Source organism: Bacillus rossius, chromosome 17 (genome assembly GCF_032445375.1).
Source record: "Bacillus rossius redtenbacheri isolate Brsri chromosome 17, Brsri_v3, whole genome shotgun sequence".
NCBI lineage: Eukaryota > Metazoa > Arthropoda > Insecta > Phasmatodea > Bacillidae > Bacillus > Bacillus rossius.
The window spans coordinates 5,370,672-5,397,662 of record NC_086344.1 but is presented as its reverse complement, the minus strand read 5'-3'; the positions used below and the strand labels follow the sequence as shown (position 1 = coordinate 5,397,662).

Sequence of the window (26,991 nt, the reverse complement as noted above, 5' to 3'; positions counted from 1 at the left end):
AGTTACCGAACAGTAAGGACTCCAGAAAAATTGACAAGGATGAAATTTTTCCAAAGATAAGTTACATTTACACAAACATATACTTGGTTATGTTAGTTGGATGATATCAGTTACTAATGAACCAATGAAACAGGTAAGATTCAATGGAAAAAAATGTTATTTTTTTTCTAGCAGTGCAAAATGTAAACACACACTGTAAATAGTTACCCAAAATTAATAAGCCCACTTCATTTTAATACTTTATTCAAACATTATACTAAGTTTAAGATAAAAATAATTTCCCAAAAGTGTAACTGTACCACAAAAGCTCGAGCTCGGCTCGAAGTAAAATTCTTAGGCTCGCAGACCTCCAGTTATTTATAGAAAAAAATCCTAACCGCTAATCTGTACTAAAACTGAAATTTCTCAAGAAAAATTTTTTGTCTTTATATACACTTATACCAGAAATATACCAAACTACGTGATAAAGTCAAGGGCCTTTTAGTGCAAGCAGAATACATCTCACTTACATTAGATATGTGGACATCATCTGTTAAAAGATTTGGGTTTGGGTTCGAGATTCGGCAATTCCAGTCTAGGATTTGAGTTAGGATTCGGATTCGAGGAAATCGGGATTCGCCCCATCCCTAATAAAAATGAAATAAATTATAATGCAAATAATTGCTACTTACAGGAACATAATCACACTTTTTTAAACACACTTGAAAAAGTTTATAAAAAGAATTTCCATCACTTACATTCACAATAAATAAATGTTTGAAATTATAGGGACAATTATTCAATTTCTTTCACTAAAGTAAATTATTTAAAAGCACATATATAATTTTTATTTTAGGTACGTAGCCTTTTTTCATTATGTCAAATTTTTTTTGGCATGCCGTGTGCGCATTGTAAATATTGACTCGTATAATTTTTTTCATAACGTGCCTAAAAATATACAACTTGAGAAGTATTCAATGTGAAGTTTTGTGTTGAATGCCAAAGTATTCACGCCAGGGAGGAAGCTGTCGGCGTATGTGAGAGCGTGGCGGTGGAGCAGGGAGCGTGTGCGTGCGCAGAACCCCGTGGTGGCGAGCCTGGTGCTGGACGGCGACATGCTGCCCAGGGCGATCGTGGCGCCGGGCTGCGACGGGCTGCTGCGGCAGCGCAGGTTCCGGCACCGCAGGACTGCCTCGGGGGGCAAGGGGGGCCCTAGCGCGGCCCGATCCAGCCCAAGCCAGGAGCGCAAGGTGTGTGCCTTGTCCCGTCAACTGCTCCGGCGACGGTCACACTCCAGGGTTCTTTACCCAGATCAGCTTGCAGGCTGCAACGGTGCAGGACCATCACGCGAAATGTTATCCCAGGCAGGGGCGTAGCCAGGATTTCTTTTCATGGGGGGTGTGTGCTTACACCCTGCCCCCGTACTAGGGAGATGGTCCGGGGGCCCTCCCCTGGAAAAATTTTGATTTTAATGTCCAATTTGGTGCTATTTAAGCACTTTCGTAATTAAAATATTGGATTTAAATAACATAAATTTGTGTCCCGACTTTATGATATTTTTTAACGAGACACTGTTGAAAACTCATTGCTGAATATTAAGGGTTATCGGCTCAAGGATTCTTTCTTAGTTTCATCTAAGTGCATTTGCAACAGCTAGACAAGTGTAAATTTTGTCATAAGTGCATATAATTTTTTTTTTTAATATTTCGGGGGGTGTTTGGACGACCACCCCCCCCCCCCCCCCCCCCCTCCCTGCTGGCTACGCCCCTGTCCGAGGCCTTGGCTACGTCGGTTACATTCTTCGACTTCGCAGGACTGGCCCGAGCGAACTTGCTATACAAATGTACTTGCTGTAAACATGTACTTGAAACCTTTATTCAGTAGGGAGTGTGGTATCATCTCAACAAGGTCCTCCTGGAATAAATCATCAATACCGCGAACTATAACCTTGCGAAAGTAGGTATTTTCGTTTGGCAGGAGCGCGAAGGTTCGCGAGCGATTCCGGTTCCACTCGCTGTACGTAGCCGTCTTCCCTCGGTTCTCCGAGCATGGGGACGATTTCGTTGATGTGAGAATCAGCCAACACTGGATTCTCAGTGCTGCCGAGTGTTCTGAATCTCCCGTGATTGTTACTGTTTCGGGACCGCATTTACTTCAAGGAACAGGAGTACTTAACGACACCTCAGAACTATTCTCTCTCTATCAGTGTTTTGTGAAAATCTCGCACGAAGAGCCGGTTTTTCCTGTTGGCTGCATATGGGGCAAAATTTGTTTTGGTAAAATCCCTATTGGTCGAATTTAGTTCAGCACATGAAGTGTGCTACCGTCAAGGAGAGTCAAAAATCCAATCATGCGATGCTTAGGATTATCAAAAGGATAATTAGAAGGGGGATCTTAGTAAATAGACTTACATGGAAATGCCGTTACTTTAGTTTCTTTTTTTTAAATAAGTTGTGTATAGACCTATATAGTTTTTAAGACAATTTAATTGATGGATTATTTCACAGCTGTGTATGCGTTGTTTTGTGGAGTCTAGTACTTGGCGTGAATTTTATTACATTTATCTTTACATGTGTTTTACTGGATGCGTAATTATGGTTTCTCGTGGGTGTTCCTGGATGTTGGCATCACTGCATGTGAGACCGAGATCCTGTGACACGATATTACATTTTTTAAAATACTTCATACAGAAATCACATATCTCCTTTTTGTCGCAGCCAGGCCATAGCGATGGACTGGGGTGGACAAGGAAGGGGGAAGTGTGGAACTGAGATATGTTTCCTCTATAAATTCTGCTGAGTAGAAACACAAATTGATTGTGAACTGGTTAGCTCGCAAAACAGAAATTGAATGTCACCTCCAATTTATATGCACTGTTTGAAGCATTTAAAAATTTGACTGTAGGGAAGCTTTGGAAGTTGGCCCGTCTGCATAATACAATATGTCCATGAAATGTCCCAGTTATAAATTATAATAGTATCATCTGTAAGAGTTGTAGGGTTTTGGTTCAAGGTCACAATTAAAGAGTAACTCAAACAGTTTTAGACAAGCACCCGCGTGAGCATTCCTTTGTTGGCAAAATGGCGTCTCCTGAGCGTAAAGCGTTTTGTGTTCTGCAATTTGCCAAGAGTGAAACTGTAATTTCAGTTCAACGTGCATTTCGTTTAAAATTTACTTGACAATACAAAAGAGCTCTTTTTCGCTGGCCTCCACGTTCACCTGACATAACGCTATGCTTTTTTTTTCTTTTGGGACTATATAAAAGATTGTGTCTGCGTTCCGCCGCTACCTAATGATTTGCCAGAGTTGAGACACAGAATTGAAGAGGCTATTGCTTCCATTTCTCCAGACTCGTTAACCAAAGTGTAGAAAGGATTGGACTTAGTTTGGATGTGTGCAGTATACCTAAAGGTGCACATATTAAACATTTGTAATAAAAACTAGGTTAGTTTAACCTTCAATATTATGTATGATTGTTTTGAAAATAGTCTAAATGAAACTTTTTTTGATATACCATTGAAACTGGGGTATTCTTTTATGGACACCATGTATTAGCCACTGTCATGTTACAAAACCAAACAAGTAAGTTTAAATAACAGAGAAAAAACTTATGTGTACATTCTAAATAAAATAGGTCAGAGTCATTTAAGTATGTTTTTACAGTAACGGAGAAATAAGTCTCTAGCTGCATGTAGTGAATGGTATTCTATGTTTCGGCATATTCTGTAACACGGCACTAATCAAGCAGCTTGCATTCAGATTTTCCTGGGATGGATTTTGGCTGTTAACATTGGCCGCCATGTCGCATCCTGGATTAAATACCTGACACTGTCCGTTGGGCTGACGGAGCAGGGTCAACGTTCTCCCGCTACCTAATGATTTGCCAGAGTTGAGACACAGTCACAGACACAGAATGGAATGGAAGAGACTATTGCTTCCGTTACTCCGGACTCCAAAGTGTAGGAAGGATTGGACTATAGGTTGGATGTGTGCAGTATACCTAAAGGTGCGCGCATATTAAACATTTGTAGTGAAAGCTAAGTTAGTTTGACCTTCGATATTATGTGTTTTTTTTTATTTTCTTAACTCAGTAATGTACTGTGGGTTTTCATTTCAGTACTGCCGTTGTTTTGGTTCACTCAGTAATGTACTGTAGGTTTTCCTTTCAGTACAGGGCCCCTGTTTTCTAGCTGGTTGCTTTTCAAGAGTTCCCAGTTGGTATTCCAGCTGACGTCAAGGACGAGCGTGTTTCCCCGAGCTCCTCGATGATGCGGCACGGTCGCGGCTGTGAACGACCTGACGGATGACGGGGCAGGATCTCGGGGAAGCGTGCTCATGCCTCGCCGTTGCAGGCCGACCAGGCGGAGGAGCGCCAGCGGGCGGAGCACGGCACGCAGACCGAGATGGAGATCAGCGACACGGACACCAGCCCCAACCCCCGCGCGGCGGAGCGGCACTTCGGGGACGGCGAGGGGGCGGGGGAGTCGGGCGGCCAGTCCCCGGGGGGCGGCAGCCTCAACGGCAACACGGTCCCGGGCGGAGCCCTGGAGACCTACCCCTCGTTCCTGGACAAGGTGCCTGGCGTGAGAACTGTCCATCACCTCAGAACCAGACTATAGTACTGTAACGTTTTCCACCCCCGACTCACGTTTGTTCGGGCGCCATTGGTTGTTGCACGACTCCCCAACCAAAGGGATTTTCCAGCGGTTCAGTGGTTACCGAGAAATGGCTACACCAGAGTTTGTCACATCACTTCCACTCAACCAACTCCAACACGTTGATCCAGTCTTTTTGCAGTTGCGCTTCCTTACTCCTCCCCTGTGCACCTTACACACACGTTTTCTCTCCGCGTCCCCTCCTCCATCTTGTCCTTTCTTTCTCTCCCGTCCCCCCTTCCGCCGGCACACCGTATCCCTCCGCCGCACTTCAAATGAGGGAATTTGAATTCAACACTGTTTAGCAACCTCACTTATTCTAATGAAGTATAATTTCAGAAAATGTTTAACCACTATTATTGACGTCCTACAAGTTAGTTCACAATGCAAAAGTTTCAAGCTAAATACTAGGTGGATCAGGGCGCAAGAAAGTAGTTCCTAGCCAATAACAGCCCCCTTGCTATAGACAATCCTGCTATCAGAGCGGTTGGAAGAAGTGGCTTAACTGCCATTTTATCATGGCATAGGGGTAAGCTCCAGTCCACCTCACAGTACCGAGTTAATTTAGTGGCTAGAAAAATTATCAACATACTATATGCTATAAATTTGGTAATTTACACTTCAATTTCAATTTTTTAAAATAATGTTCTTTAGTAAGATCCTTTTTATAACATGTCATAAAAATGCTACACTTTTATTGACGAGAAACATTTTCAAATTTTTGTTGTAAAAATAATGTTTGGACTTTTAGACAGTTCAAAATTTAAAATTTAATTTTTAATAAGTTGCATGAAAGGGCTAGTTGCCAGTAGCGGACCCAGAGGGGGGGCTAAGGGGCTCAAGCCCCCTCCAAAAGCATCTGTGTCCACTATTGTTTTAGTGTTTGCCTTGACAAAGCCTAGCCTCAGCTGGGTCAAGCCCCTCCCAAACCAAAATCCTGGATCTGCCACTGCTAGTTGCATAGTAATAGATAATAATTTATATAATTTTGAATGCTAGTTTAGGTAAAATAGATGATAATCTTTCCAGTCCATATTTAGTTATTGGTGACACCTTATTTTTCACGGGATTTTGTTTTAAAATCATTAGTACAGAGAGGTTCCAAGAGATGATTATGTACAGCATCACAGATCAAGGATACCGGTCACTACACTCTACTGGCACTAATCTGGCATTCTATGGTGAACCACATTTTGTAACCTGGCACCCATCGAACCGCTCATGTTCACAATTTTTAGGGGGGATTCCATCGACCATGATCCTGTACTGCCAGAGTTTTTGGTTCGCTCAAGAGTTTATCGTTTGGCTTAAATGTTGACGAAAGTGGTATTTTTGTTTCAATTGTGTTATCACAAAGAAACAAATACCAGAAATATGTTGTGATTTCCCTGACTTTTCCTGGTATTCCCTGACTGTTTTAATTTCCCTGATATTCCTGGTTTTCTCTACCTATAGCATTTATGTGTTTAGACTTGAGTACATTTTTTTTTTTTTGGGAAAAAAAAATTCCTTAAAAATAGAAAACACTGAATATAATTATTTTAAAAATAATACTGAGCTAAAAATGACTCCATAAAATCTTGTCTCCCAACTACATGGGTTATACACCTCCTTAATATCCTTAAAAGTCCTTACTTTGTAATTGAATAAAAGCCTTTTAATATTTAAATTTCACTTTATAATCCTTAAAAACTCCTTAGTAAAGACTGATAGCGTGCAAATAAGGGATAAATGCAGGTATTTTAGTATTCTTTTGTTTCCCACTTGGCAGCAAACAATGCATGCGTAGTACAATTGGTGAATTTCGGGCTACGTGATTAGATTTTGTGTATAAAAAGTTTTGAATTTGTTTTTCATAATTAGCATTTCACCGTTAAATTAAAATGGTGTGTTTTACAGTCTTACATTGAACCCATAAAGTAAATGTTATTAGTAGAGACCCCAAAAAATGGTGAAGCGCGAAATTCACGAAATAACGCGAAAATTTGATACTTTAAACAATTTTTGCGACTTTCCTATGATTTCGACATAGTCGCGAAATTCACGAATTTTCGCACGAAATTCACGCATTTTCGCGCGAAATCCACGCTTTTTCGTACAAATTAATGTCCTTATGTCGCAAGTCCTATTTATTTAGGCCATCATAAACATAGGCGTGAAATAAACATAGATTGAAAGACTAGTGCCGTGATATTATCTTCGTTTTGACACGTTACTGAAATCCATGTATTTTTATCTCTGTTTACAAGCAGTAAATATTGCCATCGCAAATGAAAACAAAATGTAACAAATGTCAACAATCGATATATGCGCACTACCAACATAACGAAATTGACTGTCCACAGTTTTAGTGTTTTGAATAATGGTCGTTTCTGCCGCAAGGCGCACTGGTGTCGATTTTTCTAACCTAATTTAATCGCATGGAGCTAAGATGGCAGTCATTTTTGCATGCACATATCTATGAGTGTTTACAAATACCGTCTACATTTTGTAAGTTTTGTGATACAATTGAATTTATGGCTAAGATGCCGAAAACTTCGACAATGTTTGATCGCGAAAGAGAGATGGAATCGGATGGATATTATATTTTTGATCAGCGGGACAAAATTATGATGTGCAAGTTCTGCAACGTGCGGGTTGATTGGACACTCAAAGACACGTGCAAGAAGCATGTGGCAAATGACACACAAAACAAAACAGAAAAGACAATTATTTTGTCAAGCAAATTCTACCGTGTCTAAACAAATCTCGATAGGCGACAGCGTGAATAAAGCAAACAAGCTTGAAAGTGCAGAAAACAAGAATTTGTTTTTGATTTTGTTAATATGATGCTGTAGGTTAACATTCCTTTGGAAAAAGCTGATCATCCAGCTATGAGGGAATGGTTTAACATCCATGTTGAAGGTTAGCCTTTGTAGGCCTACAATATTATTGATTAACTTACCTTTAGGCCCAACTTACCTTTACTTCAAATAAATTTGCAAGTACCTCAGATTAACAAACACATAAATAGGATGGATTGCATTGTGAAATGGTGATCACACCACAAGATATATTTGACTGATTGATTGATGGTTTGACTCTGTAATCCAGCAGTAATCTTGAAAAGGTAAGGTTAGGTTAGGTTTGGCTTGGCTTAGAATTGTTTTGAGTAAATTAGCCCATTAATATTTTCAGCGATAACCTTATAAATCCTACCTATTTATAAGTATATTGTAAGTTATGTATACATTTAAGGTGCAGGGGATTTGCCATCAGCCAACATTCTTGGAGAAACTTATGTCCCAAAAATTGGCCAGGCAAATAAGGAAGCAGTAAGGCATGCTGTAGAAGACAAACAGATTGTATTCTTGTGTGATGAAACGACAGACAAAGTGGGCAGATGTAAGACAGAGTCTGCTACTTTGTAGTGCCTATCCGCTATGAGGTTTTTTTTACACCGCCAATGGAATAATTTTTTCACCATTTTTTGGGGTCTCTATCGATTGCTTAATTTTACACCGATTTTTTGCACCGCTTGGTTATTTTTACACCGATTTTTTGCACCGCTTTTGTCATATTTTTACACCGAAATGAGCCAGTTTTATTTACCATTTTCTGGGGTCCCTAGTTATTAGTGTTAAAATTAAATTTTTTAGGGCTGTAAATATTTCTGATGGGCTATGCTTGGGTGTTGGATGTGTTCCAGTGATAATGCCGGACAATATGGGCTCATCTGTGAGAATCGAACCAACCAACAAAATTATTTTTTGTCCATTAACATTATTTTCGTAGGTTTTCTTTCTACGTCTATATAGTGGTAAAGGGGTCCTTAAAAACTCCTGAAGTTTTGATGGCATGCCGTGACAGGGTTCCCACGCTCCTTGAAAGTCCTTGAAAAGTGCTTGAAATATTTTGAAGTAATTAAGGGCCCTTAGAAGTGCTTGAAAAAACTTTTAGGTGCTTGAAAGTGCTTGATAAAGTTTACACTGTAAGTTATAATTACGTTGTACATATTTATTCAGGACAAGTTTTTAGTGTGGCACCGTAATTTAACTCTACGATAACTTATTTATGGTATGTTCAAATAGTTGTCATTTTTACATTGAATAATGCCTCGTTTTTCGACGGCATACGATAAGATATCTTCTATGCACTATTTTTATCGGCAGTTATGGTGTCATCAGTGTTTTTGTTCTGACAAATGACGATCACTTTCATTTGCTTTGTGTCCAGATTGTAGAGCATTACTCTATGATTGTCCGTTGCTGCAGCCATGTTGGAATTTGCAGTTTGTTGACTTCGTTCTCGTAAAAATGCCGGGAGGGAAGTGTGTTTTTAGTGATGCATGGCTCGCAAACGATATTTATTCATTATGGTTAGTGAAAGTGCCTGAAAAAAATAAAGCAAGATGTTCGTTTTGTTCAAAAAATTTTGACATAAGTAGCATGGGTGAAGCTGCTTTGAAATGTCATATTAAAGGTAAGTCATATTTTTATTTGATCCATTATGAATTTTCTGGTTTGTTACAAATTATGTACTGAATTGCTGCATTTGTAATTTTTTTTATTGAAAATCGGTAAATTGGCATAAAGTTGGTGTTTAGTCTACTCCGATTATCTGTGTTGCGGATTAACCATGCCATATTTCACTTTCACAAACCGTTAAAACAAAAATAACTTTTTTTTTTTTCCGTGCGCGCACAATGGCAACGGAACTTTGTAGCATTTAATATAATGTAATGAATTAGTAATGCAACTTAATATGATGAATCCACCAACAATAATTTTCTCTTTCCTCAGTTGCTATCAGCTTCCTTCATTCTATAATTTCCGAAAATGCCCAAATGTTCAGTAAATGTTTGTATTCAGCCATTCTGCGCTGCCTATCAGCAGCTCTAGAGAGAACATCTAGAAGCTTCCGGGATAGTTTATACTTTGATACTAGGATGCGCTGGGATGGAAAACACACATTTAATAAACAACAGTCTGGAATTAATTTAACAGATTAAATAATATTTATAATAATAGAAAATGTTAAGTAATTTTTTGTTTTTTAAATTGTCATTAGAACTGAAATATATCTTCGGTATCAATAACTTTATTATTTTGTAACTCAGAAATGTTGGTAATGCATACATGAAAAAAAAGTATGACAATATATTACCGTATTTAGCTTAATATTGTTCATGAAATTTAAATTTAATATAAGTTTGATTAATCCGTAAATGTTTAACATATTTTAAAATGTTTCTTTTGGTATATTTAACTGTACTTCTAATGTATTTATATACGTATTTATTAGTACTGTAAATTAATTTTAACGGGAGTAGTGTGTTGATTAACATAGTAGCCAGCAAGCGCACTTACCTGTTCGTAAAACGAGTTATTTTTATAAAAATTCTCCCTTATGCAAAATAAGTAGGTATGTAACTAACACAGTTTTGACTAGCGCTATGTATTATTGAAAGAAATTAGGGTGTTAATTTAAGGGCTCGATGTTATCAAGGACATCGTCAAGGGGGGTAGGGAGGGGCAGCTGCCTTCCTCTAGAGGAATTAAATTATTTTACTTATTCCATTCCAAGTATTCAGTCTGCACTGCTATAGTCTACTGTTGAAGCATGGCTCTATACATCAACTCGCCCCCCCCCCCCCCTCCCCCGCAAGCCATCTACCGGCGACGCTCTTGGATGTTATAGTGTTAAAGATATTTGGGTTACTAACATTTTAGTCATTTTTTGTGACATTGCTGCTTTTAACCGCCTTTTTCTGTTATCTGTGTATTCCTTGCCAATCATCTCAGATACTCGCGAGTGTATAATGTAGTCGGATGCATGCCGGCTTAGGATGCAAGGGTTCTGGGTTCAATTCCCGGGTAAGGCTTTGGTGTACGTAATTTGAACATTGAATGTGGCAGATTTGACTTTTTGGACATTGGCGTAAAGCTGTAGGCCACATAATAAGTAAAAAAATATTACAGTATTTGTATCGCACACAACATTTTGAAAGTAATTTACCAAAATAATTCAAAAATGAGTAGTTAAGAACATTCTAGGTAGAACATTCTAGGTTTTTAGGTCGTGAATAGCTAAGAATTGATTTTGTTCCTCTTCAATGGGACAAAATGTGAGATGCAAATAACACAAAACTAAAACCAAAGTAAGTTGAAACATGTCCTCAGATTTTAATTTGTGCTTTCATCAATGTTTACCCACGTATTTTTGGTAAATTACTTGCAAATTCTCTACATAACCCTACTTTTTAATGGAATGCACATTTTAAGAAAAATTATGTTATACAGAGGAAGTTCCTGAGTGGTTGGCTTAGTTTTCTTAGGACACATTGTTTTGTGATAGTAAATCATAATTATACATATCCTGTTCCATCTCTTTCAGGTAAAAAACATGCTGCTTTCACTGATGCTGCAACAAAATCACTTGGATTGACACAGTTCTTTGGTGTTGAAAACTCCAGCACAGTAAATGTCAAAGCTGAAGAGAATAAAATTAGGCCAGCTTCTGCTTCAGTTGTAGACAGCTGTCATGTTACAAGTGTTAGTAGTTGTAGTAGCAGTTCCAGTCCTTCAGTATCTTCACATTTCAGTGGAACAGATGTTATGAATGCTGAAATAAGATGGGCTTTGAAATGTGCAACCAGTCATTACTCACTTAATTCGTGCGAAGGACTTCCAGAACTATTCAAGAATATGTTTCCTGATAGCAGTATTGCGAAACAGTTTTCATGTAGTGCCACAAAATGTGCATATATGATATGCTTTGGACTTGCACCACACTTCAAGGCTGCTATCTTCAAGACTGCCAATGAAGTGGAACACTATTGCCTGTTGTTTGATGAGAGCTTAAATCTTTCTAATCAAAAGAAGCAAATGGACATACACATCAGATTGTGGGACCCAAACAGCGATGAGGTAGTTACAAGGTTTTTCACATCTGTATTTATGGGACATTCCAGCGCAGAAGTAACCCTATCAGCTTTGCAAGAAGCAACAGAAAAGTTGAATCACTCAAAACTGCTTAACTTTTCAATGGATGGTCCAGCTGTGAACTGGAAGCTATTTAATATTCTGCAAGCTGAATTAAAAAAGGATTTTGGTTGCACCTTAATAGATGTAGGCAGTTGCACTCTTCACACTTTGAATAATTGCTTCAAACATGGCAGTAGATCTACATCTTGGGATATTGACAGTTTTTTGGTGAGCATATACTGGCTTTTTAAAGATTCTCCAGCTCGCAGGGAAGATTATTTGAATCTTTCTGTAAACAAAAAACTCCCCTCTAAGTTTTGCAAACATCGTTGGTTGGAAAATGTTCCAGCAGCCGAAAGAGCACTCGAAATTTGGGACGACTTGAAGAAATATGTCGGAGAAGTTGACAAGGGACATCTTACAAAAATTAAATGTAAGTCTTACCTTATTGTTAAGGAGGCATGTCAGGATGTTTTGATGCCAGCAAAGTTGAACATTTTCCTTTCGGTCGTCAAACTGTTACAACCTTTTCTTACGAAGTATCAAAGTGACAAACCACTCTTGCCTTTCTTAGCTGAAGATCTAAGAAATATGATTGTTAGTTGCTTGCAGAGTTTCAATATTATGAGGAATGAGTACATTTCGAAATTATCTTCACCATACCAGGTTTCACTCTTTGACTTTAAAGACAGAAAGTGTCTTTTAAGTTCATGCAAAGTTAACTTGGGGTTCATTGCTGATAGACTAGTCAAAGAACTTGTTCACAAAAGGGAAGTTTCAGAAAAAGAGGTACTAGAACTCAGACATGAAACACAGAATTTCATTTTCTTGATGCTTGAAAACCTAGTGGTAAAATCCCCAATCAAGTATGCCTTCGTTCGAAGCCTTTCGTGTCTTGATCCAAGATTTATGCTAACCGATAGCCACAGCTGCTACAAGAAGATGAAGCAGATTTTGTCAATTATTGTAAAGGCTAAACAACTTCAGGAAAAGATGTGTGATGAAATCCTGTTGGAGTATCAAGAATTGCTCCGATATGCTCATGAAAACAAAACAGCATTTAGTGACTTTTCCCCTGATGTGTCTCGAATTGATGTTTTCTTTCGCAATTACCTTGGTGGTGAGAAAAAGTTTGTGAAACTGTGGCCAGTTATAAAAATGCTTTTAATTTTTTCACATGGCCAAGCAGCTGTAGAGCGAGGGTTTTCTGTTAATCGCCATATAGAAGTGGAAAATCTAAAGGAAGATTCGTATCCAGCAAAGAGATTAACCATTGAAGAGGTCAGAAAATGTGGCGGTGTTACAAATGTTCCTCTAACAAGAGAGTTGCGGGCTTCTGTTGCAGCAGCTCGTCAGAAGTACATGTCATACTTGGAAGAGGAACGCAAGAAAAAATCTAATGCGCTGGAAAAGAAACGTAGTCTTCAGTTAAGTGAGGAGTTAGAAGTTCATAAAACAAAGAAGATTCGACTACAACAAACAATAGACAGTCTCCAAAAATCTGCCGATGAACTTGCTGAGCAGGCAGAAAAAACTGAAAATGTGAATTTGATTATCCAGTCAAACAGTTTTAGAAAGACAGCTAAAGAAAAGTTACTTGAAATTAAAAAGATAGAAAAGAAAATTCAAGAAGTATCTGAAAACATGAGGAGAGTAAAATAATCAAAATTGTTATATTTTGTTGTGCTATATTAAATATTAATATCATGAACCTTTGAAAGATGTACTGTAAACTGTCTAATATGAGTACATTCCTATTTTCTAGTAGTAATGAGTAAAAAGTGCATTAATATTATTATCTTGATATGCAACCTGTAATTATATGTGCGTGTAGATGTAAAACTGTGCAGTAACTTAGCATGTTGTAAATTATGCAGTTGATAAATATTTGATATTGCATCATTGGTATTTATTTTTGCCACACTCTTAAACATAGCATTGTTATGAACAGGAATTCTGTAATAATGGGACTGTCAAGGTTATAGTATTTGAAGTTAGGAATTCCATGAGTGCTAATTCAATATTCTTAAATTTAAATTCCTACCAAATACCTACCTAACCAAATGCCTACCTAAATAACTTACTATAATAATTGTGAACCAGTTCGGTATAATGTTAAACTCAGCCAATTTGCAATGTTACTGTCCCTCCGATAAGCTTTTATCTTTTTGTTTATAAGTAATAGACAGGAAAAAAAAACAATTATGCACATGTTCATAATATAACTATAAGTACTAAAATTATTTCATAATATTTAAGTCCTTGAAATTTTGGAAAAAGTCCTTGAAAGTGCTTGAAAAGTGCTTAAATTTTTTCATCAAAAAGGAGTGGGAACCATGCGTGAGCTAACCTAACTTGTAGTAGTTCTTGCAATAGTTGTATGTGAGGACCAGGTCTGTCTGGCGCGCAGGCGGACGAGTTCGACGAGGACCGCAACAGCAACGCGCGGCTGCGCCTGCCCGAGTGCAGCGACGACGACCACCTGGAGAGCCTGGGCCGCAAGGTGAGCCGGATCCTGAACGGCAACGCGGGCGACGCGGAGAGCAACGGCAACCGCCCGGAGCCGGGCGTGCTGGACGAGGGCCTGGCCCGCAGGCTGGCCGCCGGCCGGGACCTGGTGTGCGGCTACCGCGGCGTCGTCCTGTCGGGCAACGTGGCCCGCCCCGTGACGGGCCGGCTGCGGGGGGCCGGCAGCTCCGAGACGCTCGACTCCCGGTCCAGCCGCGAGGAGCCCTACGAGAGCTGGTCCGAGGGCGAGGGCGACGGCCTCTCCGCGTACTCCCTGCGGCGCCGTAGGTGAGCCCCGAGCGCTGGCGATACTGGCCAAAATGTTTCATATTGCTCGATGTTCCCAATCTTCTGGATTGTCCACTGTTTTGTCTAGATACGTACCAGACTGTAAATCCAGGTAAAACGACACAGTTAATGACGATGCACTCGCAAACAACTCGATTGGCAGCAAGCGTGCACGACAGCACAACTTACCGCCATGATGGTTGAATGACAACTGTTGCTTCATTGCCGGAAGCTGCAGGGCTACCCACCTCGGCAGGCAGCCAACTTGAAAAACTTGGCGCTGCCAGCAAGCAGCGTGGGAAGTTCAAAATTCAAATGTTTCAAAAACTATACACTAAATTACACACAATATTTACAATTCCAGACATCCATATCATCGTTTCAAATCTGACACACTTGTCCTGTCGATCGCCACTTCTTGTGGACACAGCCTGCTGGATACACTCAGATCTTCTCCCAGCTGCGTATTATGATATTTGTGAGTGGAAGTTAGAAAATATAATTTAAAAATATCTTACAGTGATGATCACTTCAAACCTATCTTTATTTCGCACGCATAAATTCATGAATTCAGATTCCACCAATATTCGTAATGGTAAGCTCATCGTTTTATCGTTGCCCCGAAACCAGCTGCATAAAATTCTTTGGGTGGCTGTCTCAGTCACATGAGGACAATTATCGAGCACCATCACCCTTTTGAAACTGAGTGATGCATGCGTGTAAATGCTACGTAGTCAATATAAAAATTTAATCATGATGAAGCTGGAAGTTGCTGCCATCTGTTAACATACCTAATTGATAGGGCCTGGAATTTTTCGTGATCGCGAATTTTGCGAAAATTCGCATGAAAACGCGAAAAGTAAGTACATTCGCGAAAACCACAACATTTTTATATTACACTGCGAATATATCCCCGAAAAGTACCATTACAGTAGAATCCCGCCGATGCGAGCCCCCTCTGATGCGTCCATTCCGTTTATATGACCGTTTTTTGAGAAAACATGAAAAATTTTAGCAGAGAAAGTCGAAAATTTGAGTAAAATCGGCTGAAAAACAAGTCTGTTACACTTTGTTGGGCTCTGTATGTTTTTTTTTTCTCTCTTTTTTTTTTATGCTGCGAAGGGACGTGGAAAAGATAATTGCTTGAGCTGTCAAAATAAACATCGCTGACGGCAAGGGCAGGAGCGCATCCTGTCGGTCTGTCGCTGTGATTATCTACTCCAAAAACATGTCACAGCATTTCAGGATAGCATTGTTCTTATTTCTTTCGTTTATAGCTGAATGTTTTCTACTTGATCCACACAAGGTTAAAGTATCCTTTAACCCAAGTCTTGTGTTTCAGCATAATTACCTTATTTTTACATAAGCCGTGTTCGTGTATGGTTTTGATGCTCAAAATTGATCTGGGGTATAGTTCACACTAAGTTTCTTCTCATTTGTGCGCTGGGGTTTGTTCAAGTGGCAACCCCGTGTTCCTCCACTCCATTAAATACAAGCATATCAGTATCAGAAACATGGGTTTTATTGTACTGACAATAGCACAGTGATGTGCAAATTTTGCAACTGTAAAGTTTCATGGGATAGAAAAGATTTCATTGACAAACACCTAAAGTCGGCTAAGCATGTGGCATTGGCAGCCAAAAAAATAAAAGAAAATTTGTAGTTGCAAACATCTATAGCAACGTGTCTGTTTTGTGTAACTGTTTTGGATTTAATTGGCTGTTATTATGCATATTAGCCTATTCCTAGTATACATGGATTGTTTATTAAATATGTAAACTATTATACTCAATAACTGCACAATTTAGTCAACATTTAAAATACCGGTAAAATTTCCATTGCATAACGAAAATACGGACTTTAAACCACCGCTTTTCTAATTTGAAAGTACAGTAGAATACCGGTACAACGTACCTCATTATAACGTATATTTCAATTTAACGTATTTTTTTTAAGTCCCCGCCAAAAATCGTATCTTCACCATGCAAAACTGTTTCAGTTTAAAGTATCATATTTTCACTATAACGTATAAATTCTACTAGTAGCGTGGCATTACTACACCAAAATTTACTTAAACTGGTAAATAAATTTCCAGCTAAATGATTAATGTTGTAGAACAAACATTAACAAATACCACCACGACGTATTTTCTAACCTCTAAACCCTCAAAACAAAGTTAACAAACAGTTGCGCGCACTACCATAGATTAAACCATACGTAGTATGCGACGTGAGCAACACAACACCATTCGATACATCGAAACACGGAAGTTTGAGAGAAGTATTAATTATTTAGACAAAAGTGTTACGCTACGCTAATGTACTGTTTGACGTCTGTGCCGGGATTGTTTATTGTTATTGTTGAGTTTATTTTCAGGTTACGTTATTTAGACACTGCATTGTATTTGTGCTACAAAATGAGTGACTCTGGAGATAAAAAGAAACGAAAGCAATAAACGCTTAAGGAAAAAGTGGAAATATTAAGGGAACTAGACAAGGGGAAAAAGCAAGTCGCAGTTGCGAAGACATATGGCATTGCGGCGACGACTGTTAGTACTATTGTAAAAGACCGGGCAAATATTGAAAAGATGTATGAAGAATCTTTGTTTGGTTGTGACCGCAAAAGGCTTCGTTCCGGCGATCATCAAGGTTTGGAAGATGCCTTGAACAAATGGTTGAGGGAAGTACGATCAAATAATGTTCCTGTAACTGGCCCAATGTTGCAAGCTAAAGCAAAACAGTTTGCATTGCTTATGGAGATTCAAGACTTCCAAGCCAGTTCGGGGTGGTTGCACCGGTTCCGGGAACGACGTGGTATATCATGGAAGGTTGTTTGTGGGGAGGACAAAGATGCAGACTCAGAGGCAGCAAACCAGTGGAAGGAAGTAAAGTCGGAGAGTATTTTTAAATCATACTCAGTAGACAATATTTTCAATGCTGATGAAACTGCATTTTTTACAAGCTTTTGCCGAACAGGACAATGGCATATAGGGGTGAAAAATGCACTGGAGGGAAAAAAGCAAATGAAAGGTTGTCTGTGTTGTTTTTTTGCAACGCCACAGGAACAAAAAAATTGAGGCCATTAATCATTGGTAAACACAAGTCTCCCAGGTGTTTCAAGGGAGTTTCTTGGCTTCCTGCTGATTATGCAAGCAACACCCGTGCATGGATGACAAGAGAACTGTTCTCAAACTGGCTCATGAAAACCGATAAGGACATGAAGAAAGAGGGAAGAAAAATTCTTTTGTTGGTAGACAACTGCGCAGCACACACTGTTGATCTTCGACTGTAAAAAATCAAACTGATGTTTCTGCCACCTAACTGCACATCTCAGTTACAGCCCCTTGACCAAGGCATTATTCAGAATGCTAAAGTTCATTTTCGAAAACATCTTGTTGAGAGGTTGCTCATCAACATTAGGTTGAAAGTGCCCACCAACATCAATGTTCTTCAGGCAATTGAGATGATTACTGGTGGATGGTGGAATGTTCAGCCAGAAACTATTGCCAACTGCTGGAGAAAGTCTGGCATTGTTAACTGTAACACTGACGAGCTCACTGCAACTTCATCAGACCAGGATGCAAGCCATACTGCAGCACAAACATGCGAAAGCAATGACATTGACCCTGAAGTATGGCAAGAAGCGTCAACCTCCATGCAGTGTGATGCTGTTTAATTCACAGACTATGTGTCTGTGGATAATGAAACAGAAACAACACCAGTGTTGACTGACAGTGACATCGTTAGTGAAGTCATTCAATCACAGTCATCAAAAGTCGAATCAGATGATGATTCTGACACTGAGGAGCCGCCTGTGACAGCTACAGAAGCTATTCAGAGCTTAGAGAAACTGAACAAATTTATCTCTAAACACGAAAAGATTCCAGAAGGGATCAGGAAATCTTTCTATGAGATAGAACATTTTGTTCAACAGAGCATCATTCAAGCTCAAAAACAAACTGAAATAACAGATTTTTTTTTAAAAATAACTAAACTTAAGTTATACATACACACCAATGTTTAACTGAAGTCAGATGTTGGCCAAAAAATAATGTATCTTATAATGTCGCTATTTTTTTAATATTTTTTTTCTCTTTGTAAAGATGATATGTATGTATGTTTCAGTACTAAGTACTTTCAGTACTAAGTACAAAAACGTGAGGTCCCTGTAAATACTTAGTACTGAGATTCTACTGTACCGCTTTTTGCATACTGAAAACACCGAAATTTTCCAGGCCCTACTAATTGAAAAGTAGTTGCTGTTACTTAAAGATAAATTATATAATTTGGCGACTTGCATACCTAATGGCACTCCCTCATAATAGTCACGTTATTTATGCACAGCTCTTCATGGGTTATTGTTCGGTTGTATTGAGTGAATCACTGATATTTTTTTTTATCATGCCACTCAAGGGGGCTTATTCAAACGTGAAGTTCCACTTGTTATGACTAGGGGCATATACAGAATTTAATTTCAAGGTTTGGGTGGTGAGTAGAAACACTTTACCCGGTTGTTGCATTCAAGTGTGAGGTCAGATGTAAGATATCAAGAGGGGATACGCGTCCCCTAACTGCCTCCCTGCTTGTGACACGCGGGGGGTGGGGTTGGAGGGGATACGCATCCCCTAACTGCCTCCCTGCTTGTGTTGTGGGGGGGGGGGGGTTGGAAGGGATACACACCCCTAACCGCCTCCCTGCTTGTGACGTGGTGGGGGGGGGTTGGGGGGGATACGCATCCCCTAACCGCCTCCCTGCTTGTGACGCGCGGGGGACGAGCTGAGGTGTGCGTGGGTGCCCGGCAGCCTGGCGCGCAAGCCCATCGGGCCGGGCCGCCGGCTCAAGAAGCTGAAGCTGGGGCGGGGCTCGGAGGGCAACCTCAGCGACGAGGAGAACACCCCCGACTACAGCCACCCGCCGTCCAGCCAGTGCTCCACCCTGGAGAGCAACCCCGACCTGGCGCAGGTCATGCGCGCGCTGGGGGCCGACGCGCCCCCGCCCGCCGCCAAGAGGCCGCACGGCGCCGCCAGGGAGGTGAGGCGCGACCTCGCGTGGCTACCGGGGTGTCCCGTGCCTGAGTGTTATCCCGATACTGCACGTTTTAGTCGTGTTCACTCACAAAAATACAGATTTAAAAGGGGGGGTCGCCTGTAAAGACGGCTTACGGACGATAATTTTACGTGACGACGTCATAAGAAGACATTGGTGAAAAATCACATTTTGTTTTTAAATTTTCAAATATTATTTACGGTTTTTGCAAATTTTAATTTAAACAGTTTTTTTTTTTAAATATAATCACGAACGATTAGTTATAGAAATAAACTGAAATCAAATAAATGTCAATAAATTGTTAGTTTTGAAATGACGAAATTGGATGAATAATTCAAATTTTTTTTTAAATTGCTGTTTTTTAAAAAGCCCGCCTTAACCTGTTTGATATATAATAGAAGATTTTCTCGCACTGTGGTTGGCCGGTTCTTGCACGCTCGGCTCAGGCGGAACGTGACAATGAGTCGTGCTTTTTCGTGCGTGCAGCCGGCGTTCCACGATTTATAAGACGTTATCACGTCAGAAATGAAATATGGATACGGAACTGTGCATTCGCTCTCAGCGTATTCTTAAATGGTTTTCGTGACTAGACATCACTCTGGTATGTTAAGCAGTTTTAAATTGTGTGATTTTTTTTTCTAAATCTTTGTATGCGTGCTGGGGTTGGCAGAGACCTTCAGAGCTACCTATTTATAAAATTTTAACTGTATACCTTCCTGGCATTTGCTGTTCTGCCACAAAATATTTTCAACAGATATTCACTTAGTGTAGTATCAAGGTTGTAAATAAAGGTATGCAAGTCTTCGTAATTATCATAACTTGCAAGCCTTTTTATATCCACGATGTTACACTAGTTGCATATCTGTTAAAAATAATTGTGGCAGAACAGCAAATGAAAGATAATTTTACAAATTCCATATTTGCTCACGTAAAGGCCAAGCCAGTCATCAATGCTATGCAAGTGACTCATGTGTACTTTGCTACCAATTAAAGCTGCAAAATCCCAAGTGCTTCTCCTTAGGAGATATGCATGATATGTAATTACTAGAGACACAATTTTATGGTTTTATTTTTAGGCCAATTTTGTTTTTAAAACAGGAGATTTCGGTGTATTGGTTTTTTTATATATTTTTTGTGAACTCTGTTCATTCATAATATCGCACATTTTTCAACAAATACGCCACTTAAATGATTAATAACACTAACTTCATCAAAAAAGTGTCTTTTTGACTGATACATGATGCATTTTGACAACTTGTAACAAGCATGTCTTAAATATTGGGAACGGTAAAAATAAATCAGCAACTATATGTGTGTTTGAAAAAAATGTACCAATGTCGCTCAGAAAACTGCACATTGGTTTATTGCTCTTTGCAATTGTTCATTAGTAATATGCCAACTATTGATCAGTTTCCAGTGCAACATTTTGTGTTTCGTTCTCAGAACCGCAAATATGTTTTCATGTTGCAGAAATCCGTTAACGGAAACACTCCCGACAGCTCGGACTCAGAGTCGGACAACGCAAGCAGCATGACGGTGGCCACGCAGCTGGGCAAGTCTTCTCGCGTCGAAACTGTCGTCTGATGTTAAACACGCTACGCTGAAGGAAATCATCCCTTTTGAACAAGTACAATGTCGGTGTTTTGTATTAGATTACAGCCATTAGTTGCAGTTTTTGAAGCTACGAACAGTTGGTCTGTTTGTGGTACTCATATGTCTTGCAAAACATTGTAAAACTGCCATTAGTTACAAATAAATATTGTAATCCTTCTCTGCGACGGGGACAAACGTGGACGTGAACCGATCTTCAGAGCGGACAGAGCTCCAGAGTATTGACGGCAAGGACGGACGTGCAACGTTGATTGGTGGGCCACACAGACGTACCTCGACACAATTTGTATTGCAAGTGTAAATATTAATAAAATAGTTATATGGCCATATAATAGCACTATTTATAAGTATGTGTAGACTCTTGTCTTCTGTTTGTCTCTAGTTGAGACTCATAGTTTTTTACAAATTGTTTTTTGTTTGGGATGCTGAATAGTTGTAATTTGTAGGTGTTAAGATGCTTTTTTTTTTTTTTTAGAACGGCTAGTTTGCAGGACAGTTGTCGATTATGAAAGGGATGTAATAATTTGTTTTACATTTTGAGTAATTATTTATTAACTTGTGCAAGTTTCCTATAGGTGCGTACATTTCAATTTTGTTTTTCTATGTGAATATGAAATGAGACTGAAGATTAAGTAAAGTGTGTTCTGTACAGTAATGGCAAAATGTTTTATGGGTGGAATAGATAATCTATTTTAATTAAAAATATTTATTTTTGACTACATCATGGCACAGTATAGCCCAAGAAAATTGATTTGTTTTAAAATAAAATTCAACTCCACATTAAAAATTCTTTTTGAACAGGCATGATTTCTTATTAGGTGAAAATTCCCTAGTTGTGGAATTAATTATTTTTATAATGAAAGATAAAATTGGTTTATTGGTAATATTTCATGAAATTTGTCTTAGGTTTTATGGCATATATTTTTATATTTTTACAGAAATATATGTGAAAAAAGTTATGCGTGTTTCGAAGGAAGTTTAATGCTAAGCACAGTCTGCAATTACAAATGTATAATGTTAAAATCAGTTTAGTCATAATGTGTATACTGGAATAAAACTTGATAAACTATGTAAGACTACATATTTAACTGTGCATATGTTAATATTTACACATGATTCAATCACATTCCATTGTACTTATTACAGATTATTTTGTAGTTATTATGTCACTAGAAAAATTTCAGTATCACAATTTTATGTGGAATCCAAACGTTTGTACAATTTTAGTGGAAATGTTGCAAAAACCATGTACATTTATAAACTTTTTTGAATCTATATTTTAGGGAACTTAAGAAGTATCATGAAAGTGAATAATTTTTAACTAAAGAATATAAGCAATTGTTGATTCCACAGTAGAACAAAATAATTTGTAAAAGCACGTCGATGTATCAGTGATTGCATGCAGTTGTAATCTAAACACAATGAAAATGTTGCAGCATGTTAAAAGTTATTAAAACATGTATTATGAATTTAAAAAATAGTGTGATGTTAGCGGTACTAGAAATGAAGTTAAAAAGCTGGAAATAAATTTTTTTTATGTTGATTCAAAATTAATCGCATTATTTTTAATGCACATTGTTGAAAAACCCTGTCAGTGTATATTTAGGGGTATACCAATGTTATCTAGGCCTGTGCGAATTAGATTTTTAGTTCCAGCCAAATTTTAAAATAAAAATATTTTCAAAAATTTATATATGATTCTGGATGATATGTAGAAAATTTTTGATTGAATAAGAAAATATATTAGTTTGTGAATGCCACATTTTAAAAATAAATTGGAATTGCTGCTATGAAATGAAGTTACAGTAAAACCTTTTTGTTGCAACCCCATTTATTGCGACCACCTCTCTATTACAACCCGATTTCGAGGAACCGTGAAAAAATTGCCGAATATCCGAAGAAAATCGGACAGAAAATAAGTTTCTTGTGGTGAGTAGCGTGTTACTGGGTTTCTCTTGCAGAGTGCTGTACTGCCGTAGGCAGCGCATATCTAAAAATAGATACCACTTCCTGTCGACCGCTGTCAGAGCTTGACAACCCCCATTCCACGTCCCTTCAATGCAAGAAAAACCCTCCAGCCGCAGCGTGTGAACATGGTAGTCTGCCACTCGCTCACCCGCCCTTGCTCACCCTCTCCCCATACCGTGCGCTGCGGCCGATCTCGGATGCTGCTTGTACTTGTTAACAATCACGTTATCTGCTTCATTTTAACGAGGAGAGTAAAAATATATCAAAACTGTCAGAAAATTGATAAAAGCTTTATGTTTTAGCAAAACAGGGCAATACACTGGCCCGCCAGTTGTTTTCATTCAAAACGTGGCTAAAGAACTTGCAAGGATCAGGCTGATAACATCTGGCAATATGTGTAGGTTATAAGGAATCTTGTTATGAATTGAGATGTTATGTTTTTCGAGTAGATATACACAGCGACCGACTGGATGCACGCCTGCCTCGACTTGTTTTAACTGCCGCAGCGATGTTTATTTTGACAGCTCAAGCAATTATCTTTTCCCGTGGGTTGACAGAAAAAGGTCGCTTCACCCGGCATAAAAAAAAAAGTCTACGCCACTTATTCCCCACGCAGGAAACACACTGGCTGCCTCCTGTCTCCCCCGCATTTATCTTTCTTCTAACATTCCACGTCTCGCTTCTCGCACGAGCAATAACGAAGCGACCACACATTGGGCTGTTTTATGCTTTGTTTGGTGACAGCAGCTTGATTTTATTCGGTATATGTATTCCTTTTCATTGGACCCTTGCTATTAAAATACATTTATATTTAAGTTTGAAAGCTTGTAAATTCCTTGCCAGAGATTACTTAACTCGAACTTGGTGTGAAAAGTACATATTTTGACTTTTTTTTTTTTGGGGCGTGTTTGGGGGGGAGGGTTCCGAAAATATTTACATCGATCTTACCCCTCCCTCACCACTTTAGTACCCCATTCATAATAGCCCAATTTTACGGGAGAAGGGTGGGTGAAATGAGCATTTTCTCACTGAAGGTTTTTCAAAGGGGAGCGAAGTTGGGGTGTTATAAGGGTATGACACTAGATGGTTTGTGTGTCTGGGAGGGATGAGCTAGACTTGAAGAATGTACACGAGGGGAGGGAGGGGTGAGATTATCCGTCATGAAGCCGCTGCTGCCAGCCAGCCGGGCGAGCTTCGTGTGCGCCCACTCGCGTTGCAGAACCTACCACTGCCATATTTTTAAAGGAAATGTCCCATTATTTTTTTGTTATTCTTACATGAACATTATTGGAAGAATTAAAGCCGACACAAAAATACGCTGTGTGAAAATTAACAGATTTTAATGATCTTTCATTTTTTTTTCTATTTTTTTTTTCTGATGTTCACATTTTGGTCAAAATGTCCAATTTTTTGACGGTTCTCAAGAATGTATTCTTAAAATCACTGCTTCATTAAATCCGGGGTTCATGACATCGGGGTTCTAGTGTATTTCACTACGGCAAGCAGAAAACGTACATGTAAACTAACCAGTAAAAATAAACTGTCTTTTGACATATTTTCTTTAGAGGTGGCTTGTAGGGCGACCGACTTGTCATGAAGGTTGAAGTGGGTTTAAAGCAAAGCCATCTAGCATTGTGAGTGACAGCATCCTGCCATTGTACGGCTGGTTTCTTAGCGAGTATCGGTTTGGAAAAGGGGGGGGGGGGGGGGGGGGGTGAAATCAACTGAAAATTTCGGAAAACATCTATTACAACCCCCCCTCTATTAAGACCCTATTCCTGGGAACCGTGAGGGGTCGTTTCAGAGAGGTTTGACTGTAGATATTTCATGGTAATGGTTAAAAAAATTTTAAATTTAAGTTTTGAGTTTTTCATTGTTCTCTTGTTTTCAACTTGTTAGGAAAACTCTAGTTCACAAATTGTCCTGCCATTTGAACTTCAATCATTATGCTATTAACTCAGTGTATGTTCAAATAAACTATGGCTAACTATACTGGGTCCCATTAATAAATATATTTTATTTATAATTTGCTATATTTTTTTTAATACAATTTTATGTCTCAAACGGTTGTGTGATTTCTTACACAAGGTGATATAAAACAGCTTCACTGCTCTTAAAATACAACGGAATATTTGTTATTTATGAAGTATAAGTACGTATTTAAAATCAAATTTGAAAAATATTTTTGGTCTTGGTACTTTGTAATTTCAAATGTTCGCACAGGCCTCACATTCTCTTGACCACTGAAAACATTTCAACACTTCTAGCCTGAACACTTATGTACTTAAGTCCATTAAAATCAAGAAACATATACAGTGCTTATAATTATTTTGTTGAATCTTTAATTTTTTATTTTAATACCATGTTCACAACTCCCACACATGCATTCTGACTTCTGAGGGCTGAAAATGAGTTATGAATGAGAGACCATTACACATTCTGAAGTTTCTATGTATTCCCCATGGGAAAAAATCTTAAAATACTGTATTTTCCTGAAAAAAGTGAAAATAATGCAATGTTTTACAAACTGGTGAAACTAAAAGTTTGGGGGGGGGGGGGAGTTGGTTTGCATTATCATCACAAAATTAATTATATTCGTATCTTGCAGCTGGGAGAATGTTTTAAAACTGTTTTGTGCTGCCACAGCTAAAATCTTTCTTTCTAACTTACGCTTACTGGCATTTATACTCCACAAAGAGTTTTTTCTGCTCAAACGATCAAATTGTTTGGGGTTGTATAATATATTCAGGATCATATTATTTTTGGATCAATGTGGTACATATTTTTATTATTAGTAACACATTAATATGATATAAACATAAAATTGTGTTCAAGTTGCTCCCTCCCCCCCCCCCCCCCCCCCATCCCCCTAAACGAACATATACATTTGTATTTACAGTAGAACCCTGTTATAATGTTCCTGCATATAATGTTTTCCTGCTTATAATGTCATATTTTTAAAGTCCCAATATTTCCCCCATAAGGACAATGTATTTATTTCCTGCATATAATGTTCATAAATAGTGTAATTTCCTGCTTATAATGTTTGCTTTCTAACATTCAATAAAAAGGGGAAAAAAATGTTTTGTCACGGGGGGGGGGGGGGGGGGGTCGATCGGTCGGCTTTACGGTGGATTGTTAGAGGGCGCCACCACGTGGTACAGCACGTGGACCCGGTGAGACTCCTAACTCAGGGCGTGACGTCGCCCATGTGAGACGTGATATTCCCCCTTGAAAACATCTAGCACTAATTCCTGCCCGCTCTCAGCGTCGGACACGCTTTTCCCTACGAAGTGGGCTCTCAGGCGTCCCACACGCCGTCACTCTCCACGTGGTCACACAGATAGAAAATAAAAGAATAATACATTAAATTCGCATGTCTGATTTATTCCGCTAATTCCGCTCACACACGTACACGGTTGAAACAGTACAAAAATACCCGCGGCACGAATCGGTCTATAGGTGATGCGCCACCACGTGGTCACATATTGAATTAGTTGTACAAGATAAAAGACCGAGACTGGTCGTAAATTAATTAATAAAACAGTCCCCCGACCCAGAGCTGCTCCGAGGACTAAAAGAAAGCGATTGAGATGAAATTAAAGTTAACAGAATTACTTAACAGAGAATACAAGCGGTGAGGTCCCCGGAGTGCTGAAGCGTCTGCTCTTGGTCATTGATGGCGGAAGACTGGGGTGAGATCATGGCTCGCTCGACTAACATAGCGTCCTACCGCCGAAACAATTGCCGTTAAAAGATATTAGCGAATTAGTGCCACGGGAAACTAAATTAACATGACAAGAAAGCATTGAAAATTATGTAACAATTTTTGAATGAATTGAAAAGATTGTAAAAATTATAATTATTAAGATTTAAATTTAGTTATTGTCTGGCTTCGGGTTTCCTCGGGAATGTCCGGAAACGCTATGATATTTTAATACATTAATTAAAAATAAAAGTACACAAAACCCT

The 26,991-nt window shown here is 38.9% G+C and overlaps 2 protein-coding genes across 5 annotated transcripts in view; both read left to right on the top strand.

Moving 5' to 3' along the window:
- Window positions 1-25,330, top strand: part of LOC134540769 (mitogen-activated protein kinase kinase kinase 12) — a 271,532-nt gene extending 246,202 nt beyond the window's left edge. For 3 of the 4 annotated variants that reach the window (XM_063383683.1, XM_063383681.1, XM_063383684.1), the window contains 5 exons: window positions 1,059-1,229; window positions 4,332-4,553; window positions 14,010-14,395; window positions 19,197-19,425; window positions 20,911-25,330. In XM_063383683.1, coding sequence (XP_063239753.1) covers window positions 1,059-1,229; window positions 4,332-4,553; window positions 14,010-14,395; window positions 19,197-19,425; window positions 20,911-21,024 — 1,122 coding nt within the window. In that variant the 3' untranslated portion in view covers window positions 21,025-25,330. The remainder of the gene's footprint in view (window positions 1-1,058; window positions 1,230-4,331; window positions 4,554-14,009; window positions 14,396-19,196; window positions 19,426-20,910) is intronic. The other variant, XM_063383682.1, reaches the window with a different exon arrangement.
- Window positions 4,567-14,003, top strand: LOC134540771 (uncharacterized). The gene is made up of 2 exons (XM_063383685.1): window positions 4,567-9,095; window positions 11,010-14,003. Exons 1-2 carry the CDS (start codon window positions 8,930-8,932, stop codon window positions 13,259-13,261), a joined length of 2,418 nt encoding a protein of 805 aa, XP_063239755.1. The 5' UTR covers window positions 4,567-8,929; the 3' UTR covers window positions 13,262-14,003.
- Window positions 25,331-26,991: the final 1,661 nt, after the last annotated feature.

What these genes read in the sequence shown, in the direction of transcription:
- LOC134540771 (XM_063383685.1), top strand. Translation starts at nt 8,930, where the DNA reads ATGCCGGGAGGGAAGTGTGTTTTTAGTGATGCATGGCTCGCAAACGAT. An exon ending in TTTGAAATGTCATATTAAAG is followed by an intron (nt 9,096 to 11,009) that starts GTAAGTCATATT and finishes CATCTCTTTCAG; the next exon opens with GTAAAAAACATGCTGCTTTC.